Genomic DNA, 14,937 nt, shown 5'->3' on the forward strand with positions numbered 1-14,937 from the left:
AAAGCAAAGCTTCGCATGCATACATCTCCTTGCTACCTCATTTACTGATCACTGTGGACAACACTACCATTCTACCTGTCACTCAGATCCATGAACTGGGTGTCCTTTTCGACTTGGACCTCTCTCTAGGTCCTCAAATTCAGATTATTGTAACATGTTGCTGGGGATACCCAGAGCTGTGAGCTACCGTGTTATCTCTGCCTCACCAGGAGTGAGCTTTGCTGTAGATTAGATTGTCAGCTCTCTGCCACACCAGCCTGTCTTCCTTATCAACAAACCCCTCAAGACTCTACCAGTCTTAACCCTTACCTAGCAGGTAACAATCACTGAATTCCAGCCCCTGAGCTCCTCAGAGATGGCACTCTACGAGGCAAAGAACTTATCACTATACATTTGCGGAAGATATTAAGTTCTCTGCTCTTTTAAAGAGTCAGTACATTACAGCTTATTAACTGGGGTTAACACACCCTTCCCTTCAAACACTGCACTGAGTAGGTTTATAATCAAAAATAAAACATGTTTGTTAATGAAAGAACATAAGTTAAGTGATATAAGGTAGAAGGAATAAAGATAGAAATGGTTACACAAATGGTTTACAAAAGTAAAAAATACACTTTCTCATGGTTAAAATCTACCTTAAGAAGCTACAGTCTTGTTCAAGTTAGCTTCTTCACCCATCTTCGTTTCCTCACAATAGCTGGCTAATTCTTAGCTAGGATCCCTGCAGGGTCCAAGGTGATGGTTTTCCTTGTCTGCTGCTTAAGGACATACAAAAAGACTTCATATCTTAAAGTCGTCTTTTGTTTCTAGAGTCAAATTGATCCCTTCGGGTTCAGTCTCTGGCCTTTTCTGCTGCTTACTCATCTTTACGGTATGCTTTCCTTTGTTCTGTTTCTTTCCCAGAATAAACAAACAGAAAATAATAAAACTATAACCTTTCTTTAGCTGTTCCCAGCTGTGTTACTTAAGAATCACTTAAAACTATTTTATCAGTGCCACTGTTACATGCTACAGGTTTCTGCCTCCCTTTCCTTGGCTCTCAGATCAGCTTTTCTGGCTCATTGGTGTGTTTTCCATTTCTGGTGGTCACAGTCTCATTGGTGTGTTTTCCATTTCTGGTGGTCACAGTCCTCCATATTAGCCATTTCCATCTTTTTTGGTCCACTCAGCCACCTCCAACTTCTGTAACTCTGTCTCGGCCACTTTGAATTGTGTGGCTGCCTCATTGAGGGCTATGTCTTTGCCTTTGTTTCCTTTAGCACAGGGGTGGGCAAACTTTTGGGCCTGAGGGCCACATCAGGGTTGCAAAACTGTATAGAGGGCCAGGTAGAGAAGGTTGTGCCTCCCCAAACAGCCTGGCCCCCTCCACCACCCACCCCCTCCCACTTCCCACCCCGTGACTGCCCCCCTCAGAACCTCCGACCCATCCAATGCCCCCCTGCTCCTTGTCCCCTGACCGCTGCCTCCCAGAACCCCCCGCCCCTAACCACCATCCCGGGGCCCCACCCCCTATCCAACCTCCCCGTCCCGTAACTGCCCCAACCTATCCACACCCCCGCCCCCTGACAGGCCCCCCAGGACTCCCAAGTCTATCTAACTCTCCCTATTCCCCATCCCTGACTGCCCCCCTAGGACCCCCTGCCCCTTATCCAACCTCCCTGCCCCCTTACTGTGCCACTCAGAGCAGCAGGACTGGAAGCCAAGCCACCTGGCCGGAGCCAGCCATCTGGCCAGGAGCTCAAGGGCTGGGGAGGATGGTCCCAAGGGCCGGATGTGACCCGCAGGCTGTAGTTTGCCCACCTCTGCTTTAGCATGTCTGCTCAATTTTGCACTTCCTTTTTTTCTAGTTCCTCACCCGAAATAAACAAACAGAAAATAATAAAACTATAACTTTTTGCAGCCAGTGATTCCACTTGAGAATCACTTAAAACTATTTTACCAGTTCTTGAAGTGTAAACCTCAGTTAAAACAGCAAGCTGTGGGTAAATCCTGCCAACTACGTCACTGTAACATGCTGCTGGGACATGAAATTTGACCCCACACTCTGATTAAAATCTCTTTAGAGAAACCCACTGTGTTGAAAATAGTGAAAAGGGCTTTTGCCACAGGGTCAGCTTCTGTGTTAGATAGAGCTACTGCCTTTGGATATCTAGGGGCAAAATCCACTTCAACCAAGATATCTCTTCCCCTTTTGGGTTGGACAGGAGATAGGTCCCGCAGTGTCTGTTGCTTCCCTACAGACTGCCTCTTGTATCACAGGCAAGGGGTGAAGAGGAACTTTTTAGAGTCATGCAGGTCGGTCTCTTCTGACATAACTCACAAGATCTGCAATAATTCCTCACATTATTCTGTATCCCTGGCCATTAAATTCTTCTTTAACTTATTGAAGGTTCTCTGTGCCCCACGTGGCCAGCAAAAGGGCAGTTGTGGGCTAGCAACGTTAACTCCCCATGGTGCAGGGCAGGCACAACTAGTTTCTTGTAAGGTTTCCCAGGTTTTTGTCCTTCCCCATGGGAGCTTTCCTTCTTCAAAAAACCTTTCTGCATTGTTCCTTACTGAGGTTCCCTCAAGGACATGTCCCCTTATGCACCCCACAGTGGGATCTGCCCTCCATTCAGCTGTAAAACACTGGCAATTGACAACAGGGACCGCTTCTGCAGTAATGGATTAACTCCTCCCCACATAGCCCCACTCTCATGCTACTTCTCTCTGCTACACAGGAGTTTGAATCAACCTCTCCCATACTTGAAAACACACTGCTTCCTTCTGCTGAGCCAGAGCTGGAAGTGTTTCCCCTCCATCCACAGTAGTTTCTGCGTCTTTACCATTCCCGTCTGGCATCACAGAACAGTAGCCCTTTTTACTATGGGTTACAATATTAACCACCTTAGACATAGTTAAGATGTCACTTCCCACCAGCATTTCCAGGGCCCCAACTTTTTAAGGTACCCTTTGAGCCTTCCCACTACAGATGCAACTTACCCAAAGGCACAGGAATTTATATCTTCCCGGTGCCAGGAACTCTACCTACTGGCCAAGTAACATGTCATTCTCTTTTACCATGCTTTCCCTGACCAGAGAAATCTGGGCACCAGTCTCTCCCCACTGTAGGCATTCTTTGCCATTCACTTGGGCAACTTTAATAAATTCCCTGACCACCTCCAACAGGTCAGACGTCACCAAATTAATGAAAGGCCCTGTAGGCACCTCTGTGCTAATGACAGCTGCATTAACCTGTGTTGGATGGGATGTGGGCTTAGATTCATTTTAGTTTAGGACAGTTTCTCATGTGTTCAGTAGAACCACATATAAAACACCTTCTTGGACTGTTCTCTTGTACACAGGGTCTGTGAGTATGATTCTAGGAGGGGATCCTTTCTGGGGAGTAAGTGCCTGGTCTCCCAACCGCCCTCTTTCTTCCTAGACTAAAACAGGGTCCCCCTTTTACAATGGGCTTCTGCCCCTCCCTCTGTAGCTTGTTGGTCACTGGATGCCTTTAGCTTGCATATATGCATCAGCTAGATCATCAGCTTTTTGGACTGAATCCAGGGGTTTATCCCAAATAGCTTAGCTGATCTCTTCAGAATTTGTGCTCAGGAACTGTTCCTGGGCTAAGAGAACACATTTGGTCATAATTGTCTGTCCCCTTCCTCTTAGCCCATTTTCTCATCGGATCACACAACTTGTACACACATTCTCTGACTCATCTTGTTATTCATTATGTTGTACTCTATGCTTTAGGAGTAATCTGAAATCTTTGAAATACAGCATTTTTAAACTCGGCATATTTCAAAGCCTCTTCAGTTGGCATTTCATTAAATACATTTAATACTTTACTTGAGAGCTTAGTAATCAAAGTTGGGACTTTCTTGTCCTCTGTAACTTTATGCACCTCACATAACCTTTCAAAAATGGTGAAGTATTCTTCAGTATAGTCTGCTTCCTTGTATGCAGGTCACAGCTTGTCCCATCTGGGTATTTCTTAGTACCTGTAGGCTGTGGGATCAGGCCATTGTGTCCAGGTTACATAACCTCTCCTTCTCTTGCAGCTCCATCGGTTGTCAGCATGCAGCTGCTGATCTAGCAGATATGCGTGCACGCTCTATTTATCTATAATATATGTATATATGCAAACTACAGCATCCAGTGACCACAAGCCACAGAGATAGGGACCTCTCTCTAGGTCCTCAAATTCAGATTTGCAGATTTTTTTTTTCTGTGTAACATCTCAAAGTTACATAACAAAGTTATGCCTTTCCTATTCATCCACATAACTAAAACTGTCATGCAACTCTCATCATCTTGTGTCTTGATTACTGCAGCATCCTGCTCTCTGGGCTTGAGAAATGCAGTCTTGCCCTCTGATATCCATTCAGAATGCTGCTGCAAAAATCATTTTCCTAGTCTGTCATTTTGACCATGCCACTGCTCTTTGCATCCCTCCTATCTTCACCCTACCTATCATATCTCACTACCAATATGTCATTTCCTGCCCCCAGTCAGTCCATGATGCCCGCCTCCATCGCTCACTTTTTAAAATTTCAAACAAGCAGCTTGGTGCTTTTTCTCATGCTGCCCCTCATGCTCTGGTAATTATCTGCAAAACCACTTCATTGTGTTCCTTCAAATTTTTCCTTAGGACTTTCCTTTGCTGTGATGCCTACACAAAAATCATGGCAGCAGTTAGGTGGCTGGTGTGCTGAGACCACTGCCTATTATGCTGACCAACATTGTCTCACTGTTTCCTTATACTCTCCTGTCTGTATCCATCTCTCATCTATATTGGGTTGTATGCTTTTTGGGGCAGGGACTGTCTTTTTGCTCTGTGTTTGTAGAGTGCCTCGCACAGTGGAGTTCTAGTCCATGACTAGGGTTTCTAGGTTCTACAATATATAATAATACAATAATGCAAATAACATACATTTTTGAAGGATTGGGACCTCCGTTTTTTAAGGGAAACGGTTTGACATCAATTTGCAAAATATGTAGTCAGGAGAGAATGAAGACTTTTCTAAGGTATACAATAAATAGTCAAACAAGCTTTCTGAAGTCAGTGGGACTTAACCACCAGCATAAGTATTTGCAAGATTGGAGCATGAAGTTCCTGTATTTTAATGGAAAATATCTGTCAAGGCAATATAAAACCAGGTTTTATTGTTACAATTTTCTTTTTACAATCTTATTTTTAAGGGAAAATTAAGCTAATTCTTGAAGATGGCTTAGGACTTGTGGATTTTCATCTTTCAAACAGATCTTGCATTTTGTATATTTCTGAAGCAGATTTGGTGGCAGGAAATGGCTTCAAAAGACGTCTTGTTCGGTTTAGAAATGTAAGTCCTACACAAAGTTTAAAAAAAAGCGGGGAAAGGAAAAGCTCCCATTAGAAAACCTGAGGTTATTACCCCTTAATAGAAGAATCCACATTAATAATTCAATTCATTATCCTAAGCTTCAAAAATAGAAAACATTCTAATAATCAGATTTTGATGAATATTTTGTTTTGTTTCCTATTGGACTTAAATTCATTTAAAAAGTTTTCCATCTGAAAACTGACTTAAACATCCACTAAATCTGTTTAATCACTCTTGTTTTCTAGAATTTCCAATAAAGTATTGCAGCAAATACTATGGGTCATTCCTAGACCCATATTGACTCCTTTTTAGGCTGGTGTAAAAGGGGGTTTGATGTACATTTTCCTCTCCTCCTTCTTCAGTATTGACTCCCTGATGGGCAGGGCTGTTGCTTAACCATTTGGAGAAGTATCGCTAGATGTAAGACTTGTTTCCCCTCACTGTTGTTTTTCTTTATCAAAGGCCAGCAGTCTTCATGGGATTGTGATAGTTGAAAAAACCCAGATAAGTGATCAATACTTTCCGGCAGTGCAGAAGTTTATTGTGCTAGAACTTGGAATGACATTACTTCCAGTGGCCAATCAGGGAGAAGCATCTCAACTTATTATCCAGCTAGTAAGTACTAATGTCTGTGCCAGTGAGCAAACATCAATTAAGTCTGAAAATGTGTTGCTTTTTATTTATTTATTTATTTATTTTCATGTCTCAGCAACTTGTATTCCAAGTTAAGAGTTACACATGATCCTCTCCTGGATTTTCAACTCTGCTTTGCGCATTCTCTGCGGAATAGAGAGATCACTCAAAAATAACATATTGCTCCCTCCTTGTCGTTCTTAGCACCTGTAAGTTTAAGAAGCAAGGGGCCAACTTGGGGAAAACTGAATTTGGATTTCCCCATGTGGGTATGCATTGGAATATGCCAGCAAGCTTTCTTCACTGAACTTCTTTGTCCAGTATGTGCATGTTTAGGGCTTTGAGGTCTTCTCAGGCCAGAAGTACTATATCTATCTTTATATTTGTTGTCTTTAAGATCTGGTACTCTCACTGCTATATTTCCACCTACTCAGTTGCTCATTTATCTGAGCAGATGGTGGGATCGGAGTACTAATTCGTGTTAGGAAACTAGTAGATTTTTCTATAAGACTTGGCAGGCCTTCGTCTAAACTAATGGGAAATATATGTTTGCCTTACCAAAATCACTGGTTAATCAAAGGCACTTCATTGTGAGGGAATCAGCTGAGAAAACTGAAGTGCTGGTAATAAAGGTCAGATAAGACAAAACCCTGCTTAAAGAGTTACTTCAGAGCAGAGCCCAAGAAATGAAAGCCTCAACAGAGAAAATACAACACTAACCTGATGTAAGTAAAATTTGGTTTTACTATGAAAACTGACTGCTCCCGGTATGTTTTCAGGGTCACATTTGCTTCCCTTTGTGTCCGAAATAATAATTTATACTGGTTTTTGCTCCTGCTAATATTTCAAAGCCGATGAATTGGCAAGAGTAAGCTGGATTCTGTTCCTTCTTGTGCACCATCAACAGAAACATGTACTAATCTCGAATTACAGAACAATCAGTTACACTTGTGAAAACCAACTGAAGACCATGGAGTTTGTAAAGTTATCAGTGAGAAATCTGAAGACAATAAAGTTGTACAAGTCTAGTGAGGGTGATGTTTGGCCTTAGAACCTTTATTAAAAGTGCTGAATGAAATGGAAAGAACATGTCTTCCTTCAGACCTCAGGTTGCACTTATAGGGCCAACAGTGATAAAACTTTATTTTTTTGTAAACTTGAACAGTTAATTGGGAAGTCTTGGGAATACATTAAATATGAAACCCCAAAATGCCACTTTTTGTGTCCTCCTTAAGAGAAGGACTGCATTTTAATCAACATGAACTGATGACTGATCAGCACTCAAAATAGATTTTAAACAATTATGTTGCATATTTGAGTGTCCTACTGAGTCATAGCCCAGTGACAGTCCTCCTTTTTTTTCTTAATTCATGAAAAACTTCATTCATTCCAGATGAAGCCTTTAAATAGTTAATCCAATAAATAATACATGATCTGCCCTCAAACTCTCAATACTGCATATCTTGTAAAATCAACTGTCTGCCTAAATTTTGACTTCTGAATCTTATGCAGACTGACCACTTAAAAATCTGTTGCTTGGAGTGTGAGGGGAGGGCAGCCCAAAGTTTGTATTTTCAGTCCAGGGCTGTGGTGTTCTCTGCAGCATCAGTGTCAGTAACTTTTTCTGTTCTTGTTCCATCCCTCCCACATGACCAGAGAAGTAAGAATGGATGAGTATGAAGAAGGTGACTAGTCTCCTAGTTGCTACAGTAATGCAAATAACAAAGTTGAGACCTATGCTTTGAGACTGGCTGTCAGGTGCCACTACCCTCCTCTGGTCTGCCCTGTTTTTGTCCTCCTGTACCTGTTATCTTAGCCCAGACAGTAGACTGTATAACTCCACTTTTCTTCCCTTAATATTTCTCATGACTCTGTCTTTCTTCGCTAAGTGCTAGCATTTACATTTACAGTTACATTACATGTTACTCTGGGAAAGTGCATATTAACTGGTAAATGGATGGAAGTGATTATAGAGAGTTTCCTTTTTAACCTAAATGAAATTACCTACGAAAAACAGAAATTAGGGCTCCACTAAATAAATGGAGCTCAGCTTCTACTTTCCTTTTTGTTTCAGGTCCATGAGCAAAGTAAGGATCACACTAGTAACCCCTTTCTTCATAAAAAATGTCCCCAGCTAGTGGAGGCATCAATACTTCGGACAGTCCAGCAGATTCCAGGAGTTGGGAAAACAAAAGCTCTGCTTCTCCTACAGCAATTTGTAAGCATCCACCAGCTTTGCAATGCATCTGTCCAGGACCTCGATCTAGTAGTAGGACAAACAATAGCACAACAGATTCATGCTTTCTTTACACAGACAAAGTGACATTCGGTCATTAACATTTCAGACAAACATGAGGGCTTTCCCCTTTTGGAAGTGGAGAGTAATCTTTGAGTCCTCTTCTAGGTGGAATTGATTTATATTTTTATAGAACAATTCAGGATGGACTCCATTTCCACCTAGTGTCTATGCTGAAGGTATCATTGTCACCCCCAATCAGCAACTAAAAAGAGATGAGCAGGGATCTTGAGATTTCAGCCCTCTCCTTGTTACAGCTTCAGTAGCTCCACACACAACATATTCTGTCTTCTCCCCCACCCCCAAACTCTGCTTGTATTTCCAGATCTTCAGCAGATGCGGATGTAGCTGCCTTTACACCAAGTTATGATCTGGCCCCTTATATTTCATGTTCTGAGTTCAGTTTCATGGTGGTTGTCAGGGAATTATTTGAGTTTCTCATTGTGCATGAACACTTGAATTATGTGCTATTCCCTTGTGTCTGAGCTGTGGGTTTTTTTTTCTATAAACCTCATTTAGGGCCCAGTCCTACAGCCTGTGGTCATGCCATTTTGTTCTGTTCGCTTTAATGGGACTAGCATGAGTATGAGCTGCAGTACTGAGCCTATGCTTCATTACTTTGGAGGCTGCTTTGAGCAGTTCAGCTGCAGTTTCTTAGGTTTTATATTTCCATGCTCATTTGAATAGAGCCCTTTTCTAATAACCTGCTGGATATTATCATACGAACTTCCTCCTTAGTGCAAGATGTCCAATAAACTAGGATGTTTGTTCATACCTTTTTAGTTTTTTCTAGATTAAGATAACTATTATGCTTTATCGGCATGCCAACAACATCTTCCACAGAATATAAAATTTCACAGTCCAACTTCCTTTCCCCTGTACTGGCCCTTCTGAAATAGTTACCTAAAAGGAAAGGGTTGCTGTGCATTCCTGGCTACCTTGGACTTAATTGTCAATGGAGGTTCCCTGTCCTTCCATTTCTTTAGAGCAAAATAGTCTCTTGCCCCAGACACCAGTTAAGAAGTCTGTCTAAGGTGGGTTACTTGCCTTGCAGGTCTGTGCAGCAGGAAAGTAGCCTTTGCAGGGCTGCTGCTCCCCCCTCTAGTGCAGATGGGTGGAGAGCAGTGAGGAAGGAGCAGGGAAATGGACCCCTTCACACCCACTCAAGGCACCATCTAGTACAGAGGGAAAGCAATTACTGGTATGGACTTCTTACTAGTGGATGAGAGTAAACTTTCATTCTAGCCCTAAATGTTCCAATTACTGAATGGCAATGATTCCTGGAACTACAGAACAAGCAATTGCGTTCCTGGGGCTTGCTTCTGCAGGTTTAAATCTCATGTAAATACATGTTCATTGTCCTTTCTCTCACTCCTTCCCACATACACGCTTTCCTTAAATAGACTGTGGGGCTATAAAACCTTTTTGTTGTACGCTGTGATGTGTGTATTGCCTGGCAATCTTTTATCTATTGGTACTGCAGGACAAGCACATTTTTTAATATTTCAAATGGCTGGCAGTTCAGTTGATTAAATCAAGAAGGTAGGTAATTAGAACAGTGACTATTATTGCTAATGGGCTGAGCTGCTAATCTATTATAAACCTGTATTTCCAGGATTTGGTAACAGCCATAGACATTCCTTGTGAGTGGTCCTTGTAAGGATCTTAGCCCCAAAGTAATCTTTAAACATATGTTGGACACAGTTTTTGCACTGCACAAACAGAACTTTATTTTTCAAAGCAATTTGCTGTGGAATTGTAATGTAAATCCTAATGGTTTTGGTCATTTAAAAATAAACTAGTTGAGATAAACTATGAGTCTCCTGTTAGTTGCCAGAAAATATTGTAAAAGTTATGAAAAATGATTTGGTATGTGGGGGGGGGTCCCTCTGATATTTAGCCATGTGAATGAAAGTACATTTGAGGTCCAAATTGTGGGTCAAAAATTTGATGAAAACAATTTTCAAAAGGACTGGTTTGGTTTTTTTGTTTTGTTTACCCTGGTAATAGGCTTAAATTATAAAAGACAAAGTAAGCCCGAAAGAGGGGAACATTTATGTGAGCACTGTCTTGTCAGGCTTAGGGTTATTGCTATATCCTCCTACAACAGAGGACTACTGAATTCTACTGCATGGAATGTCAGACCTCAACAATTTGTATGATATCACCCTCCAGTGACTGCAGCCTGCATAAATATAAAAGCTCTACTACCTGTGTCCACTGGAAATCCTTTGAGACGTTCCTAGACTGCCACAAGATGGCAATCTAATTCAGAGTAGAGAAAGTGAACATCTTAAGGAATAAGTGATTTGCAGCACTTGTAAAATTTTAAATGAATAAAATTTAAAGATGAAAAAACCTTTACAAAATAACTCAAGATTCTGGAAAATTTTTAGAATACTTTATCTTGTAATAGTGCTAGTTGTATACGGTTAGTTCCATTATTGCACAATGAAAGTCTAACTTGAGAAAGTTGTCTGCTAATTCAATGTTGGTCTTTATGAAGAAACTATATGAACATGAATCTGTTAGCACATAGCTTCAAAATGAAGTCAACAGTGAAACTTTTGTTAGTCTCTAAGGAGCCACGAGTACTCCTTTTCTTTTTGTGAATACAGACTAACACGGCTGCTACTCTAAAACCAGTGAAACTTTTGTAAGTTATACTGTTTCATCCAATCTGTAGAAGAATGAAAAAAGCCACTGCTAAATGGCAGCATGATTTTTATTCTTAAATAAGCTTTTAAATTTAACATATTTACATCTATGACACAAAACCAAACATGAGTGAAAGATTATGCCCACTGTGTCTCAAAATGTGCATGTACACTTTTTTCCATTATTGTTTAGTGTTTTGAGTATCAAACAGCATATATCTACTCTGTAGATAGCATCTTAATCTAACACTACAGTGTTAGCAACTTTAAAACAATCAAAATATATAAACAAATCTTCTCTCGTAAGGAAATTAACACACAATTATACTTTAGATGGCTTCCCAATTTGCTTTTTAGCTCAATATGGAGGAGGATTTGGCTACTTGCATTGTAAATTCTTTGAAGCACAGCCCTTGTTCTCATATGTCCATAAAGCACCTAGCTCTCATTTGGCACTATATAATAATAATTTATTGCTGAGTGACTTAAAGACCATTTTAAAATTACACACTTTTAAAGTGTAGTCATAAATTGCATATTTTGACTCATGGATTATTTTAGCTGTAGAAGTGTGAAATTATACACAGTTATCACTCATATTAATTAACAAGGCTAATAATACAAAAAGTTTGTACTTCGAGTTGAATAATTTCAAGTTGGGAGCAAACCTTATTTCACTTTCTTACACCTTGTTAAATTTATTAGAATCTTGGTGGTTTTTTTGTTTTTGTTTTTAATTAGTGCTGTCAACCCCTTTTCTAGCTGAAATGTGATCTCCTTTCATGGTTAAGCTATTGCAATTCTTTTCCTACACTGAAATTCACACTTACATAGAAAGAAAACATTCAAGAGGGCTCAAAGTGTGAGCTACATGATACATAAGCCTTGTACTGTTCCTTTGCACAGGGTAAATTTCACCTAAGCGAATAATAGTTCTGTCATAACAAACTTGTCTGTTCTTTAGTTAGGCTTAGCTTAAACTGATGCTTAGCAATTTTGTTATATTAAACTTTTAAATTTAAAAAAATCCTTCATTTTATGTCAGTACTATTCTATATACAGTATCATATGTAATAAATAACTCATCTAAAGTGTGCATAGAAATGAACTGAAACACCCCCATACTGAAATTCCAAAGGAGTCCAGTTTCAGTTAAAGTTTTGTTTTTTTACAAATGATTCCCCAATATCTCCCACACTACTTCTGATTCTGATCAAATACTATATGTATGTTCAGACTCTAAACAATTTAGTTTTCAAAGGTACAGTTTTGCATCGTTTGACCCCCAGTTACACGGGTGTAAATGCATAGTAACTACACTTCATGTTGGTGGAGTTAGTCTCTATTTACACTGGTGTAAAAGATTAGTATATAGCCCCTTCCATATGTGTTTCACATTTCTGGCACATGCACAAAGATTCTTCTACATTTAGAAATAGTTTCACATTAAAACAGATTCTTCTCTTTGAAGACTCAGTACAATGAACTTTCAGTGTTCAGGACTGTCAAGCGAGAATCAAGTTTCTTCTTCGTCTGAGAACTTCCAGCTACAGCATAGGGAAGGCACAGGGTGCTTGCAGCCTTCTGCCTATTTTTGGTCCCCCAGCTTAGGAAGGACAGTTTTGGAGTGGCTTTCTTGGTCTTGTTGATTTTATCCTCTTCCATGGCTAAGCAGATCAAGGAGTATGTCTTTTGCATTCCCACAGAATAAGTAGCACTCTTATTATGCTGTAGGAAAAGTAATGGGAAGAGGAAGCATTATACTGTGGTTGACTTATATTCATAAAAGAGAGGCTTAAACCTGGGGAAATTATCAATTTATGAAGTCAAAATACAGGATGGCAATAGCATGTGCCTAAAGCTTGCTGGGGAATGCTGGAAGGTATGCAGCTTTAGGCTTAGCTGAACTACAGGCTCTTTATTTTGTTCACACTACAAAAATTATTTTCTTGAGTTATTTAAGGTTTAACTTTTTTTAAATCTTGTGATCATTTTTCCTGGGTCTAAAATTTCTATAGCAACTAAGTAACTGGATTTTTTTTTTTTTTTTTTTTGATTAGCAGGGTTAAAATAGTCCCTTAGCCCCTGAATATCTAATACATAAGTCAAGGATGCTGATCCTGTCTGTTCTTGTCAATAGTGGATTAAGCACACAGCTAAGAGCTGAAAGACTTGGGTTCTCTTCTCTACTCTGCCACTGACTGTGTGTGTGCTTCTCAATGTGGAGAAAAAACAAGTTTGTTTTCTGGCTAGTGCTACCAAATGTGGAATGTGTTTGTTTTTTGTTTTACCACTGAGTAGGTAGTGCACCCTGTCTGCACTACCCCTTCCACCAGTGGAGCTGCATGGGCAGAGAAAAATATTTACAAATATTCCCAGTGAAAACATCCTATGTAAACGTGGGCAAGTCTGTTCCCTTCTTTCTGTTTGCAAGTTGCTCCATTTGTCAAGTGAACATGACCGCCTTTTTTAAAATCACTCAGATGTATACATGAAAATGCATGGTGGAAAGTGGTGGTGATATAGTATTTAACTTTTTTGTTCGATTTTGTATACACCACAAATTTTATTTGAAGTTTGATTAACAGTTTTGAGTTTGCAGCCAGACAGTCTGAATGATAGCATTGAGAGATGCGATTACTTTGATTGCAAGCTCTTTGGGACATAAATTGTCTTCTCATTAGAGGCATGTGCAGTAATTAGCACAGTGGGGTCTGTATGGGGGGGTTTGTGCTACAATACAAATACAGTGTAAACTTCCCCCATTCAATGTAAAGGTTCAGGGAGAGGGAAATTTTGAAGACACAAACACAGGGCTCTCTCTGCACTGAAGATATTGTCTAATTTGTTTGTTGCCAGTGCTAGTAATGGTACAACAGCAGTGTAGACCTCCTGTTATACAATAGGTTGACAAAAATGCCAGCAGCCATTTTAGACTGTCTGCCTTTATTACCATTTGTGGAGATACATGGGAGGTAGGCATGATATTTTTAGGGGGAAAGTCTAAAGTACAACCCCCTTACTTCCCATTCTTGCCTATGCTATGAAACAGAAATGTTAATGAAAATGGTTTTAAGCAACATTTTTTTCCCCAAAGGATTAAGTGCTAGAACCAAATTTCAGCCATGGTTTCTGACACAGTAGTAAACTGTTTCCCACACAGTGAAACTTCTTCTCTTGCTTCCGCTGCAGGAGCATTCAGATATGTTTACTGGCAGGTGGTGTTCTCTCCATATACGGTTCCCTCCCTGCGCAGATAGCTGGTTCAACAGACCTAACTAGCACTACCCAGAAAGAACACAGACTTGGTCTGATGGTGAAGGCACTCAGCCCGGTTTGTAATCAAGGAAGCATCATCCTAGTGCTCTGGCTCCCTGATTACGGGTGCACTAACACATGTATGCTCGTGACAATGGACCAGCTCAGTCAGCAGCACAAGTTTCTGCTTCCCCCTATGCTGGACAAAGGTGCCCCTCCTATAACTTTTTCCTTTCATCCATTGATACAAACAAGTTATGTGTTCCATTCCTGATGTCGTAAGTTACCAACCCTATGCCTTGTACCTGTTGGTTTGAACAAAGCTTCCTCATCCTTTATCCTGTCCTACCATCTTTGTCTTACTCAGGGTTGGTGTGTTCCTGTACCATCTCCTATGATTGTTTATATTACACCTCTACATTGGGGTGTACCTGTACTAGCCTTCTGGAATGTGTTTACATGAGTACCTAGTACTTCTTAGAAGTGCCTATGTTTTAGCAATGCTCGCCAAGCCATGCCTTTGCGAAGTTCATGTACCAGACAGTGAACCTGTAAGCAAGCGTCTGCTTTATGACAGGACTTGACATTTGGTCATAGCATGGCTTTTGCTGACTCACATCTTGCACCAGGCCCCAGGCTCTCTCTCTAGCACAGCAGGCACTTCATGGGAGTAGGGCTCTTGAGGAAGGCATGATGCCGTGGAGTGGGAAGCAGGGAGGGGGTAGAGCACCATACCAATTTT

General features: G+C 40.6%; 2 protein-coding genes across 7 annotated transcripts in view; one reads left to right on the top strand and one right to left on the bottom strand.

Annotated features, from left to right (window-relative positions):
* Positions 1-14,937, top strand: part of FAAP24 (FA core complex associated protein 24) — a 38,888-nt gene that overhangs the window by 2,467 nt on the left and 21,484 nt on the right. For 3 of the 5 annotated variants that reach the window (XM_078848123.1, XM_073307864.2, XM_073307863.2), the window contains 3 exons: positions 5,191-5,330; positions 5,814-5,966; positions 8,059-12,985. In XM_078848123.1, the coding sequence (XP_078704249.1) occupies positions 5,191-5,330; positions 5,814-5,966; positions 8,059-8,307 (542 nt within the window). In that variant the 3' untranslated portion in view covers positions 8,308-12,985. Of the gene's footprint in view, positions 1-5,190; positions 5,331-5,813; positions 5,967-8,058; positions 12,986-14,937 lie in introns of those variants that run through there. The other 2 variants (XM_073307868.2, XM_073307866.1) reach the window with 2 other exon arrangements.
* Positions 10,975-14,937, bottom strand: part of RHPN2 (rhophilin Rho GTPase binding protein 2) — a 43,149-nt gene continuing 39,186 nt past the window's right edge. For both annotated transcript variants that reach the window (XM_073307860.2, XM_073307862.2), the window contains exon 15: positions 10,975-12,665. In XM_073307860.2, coding sequence (XP_073163961.2) covers positions 12,411-12,665 — 255 coding nt within the window. In that variant the 3' untranslated portion in view covers positions 10,975-12,410. The remainder of the gene's footprint in view (positions 12,666-14,937) is intronic.

Source organism: Lepidochelys kempii, chromosome 12 (genome assembly GCF_965140285.1).
Source record: "Lepidochelys kempii isolate rLepKem1 chromosome 12, rLepKem1.hap1, whole genome shotgun sequence".
NCBI lineage: Eukaryota > Metazoa > Chordata > Testudines > Cheloniidae > Lepidochelys > Lepidochelys kempii.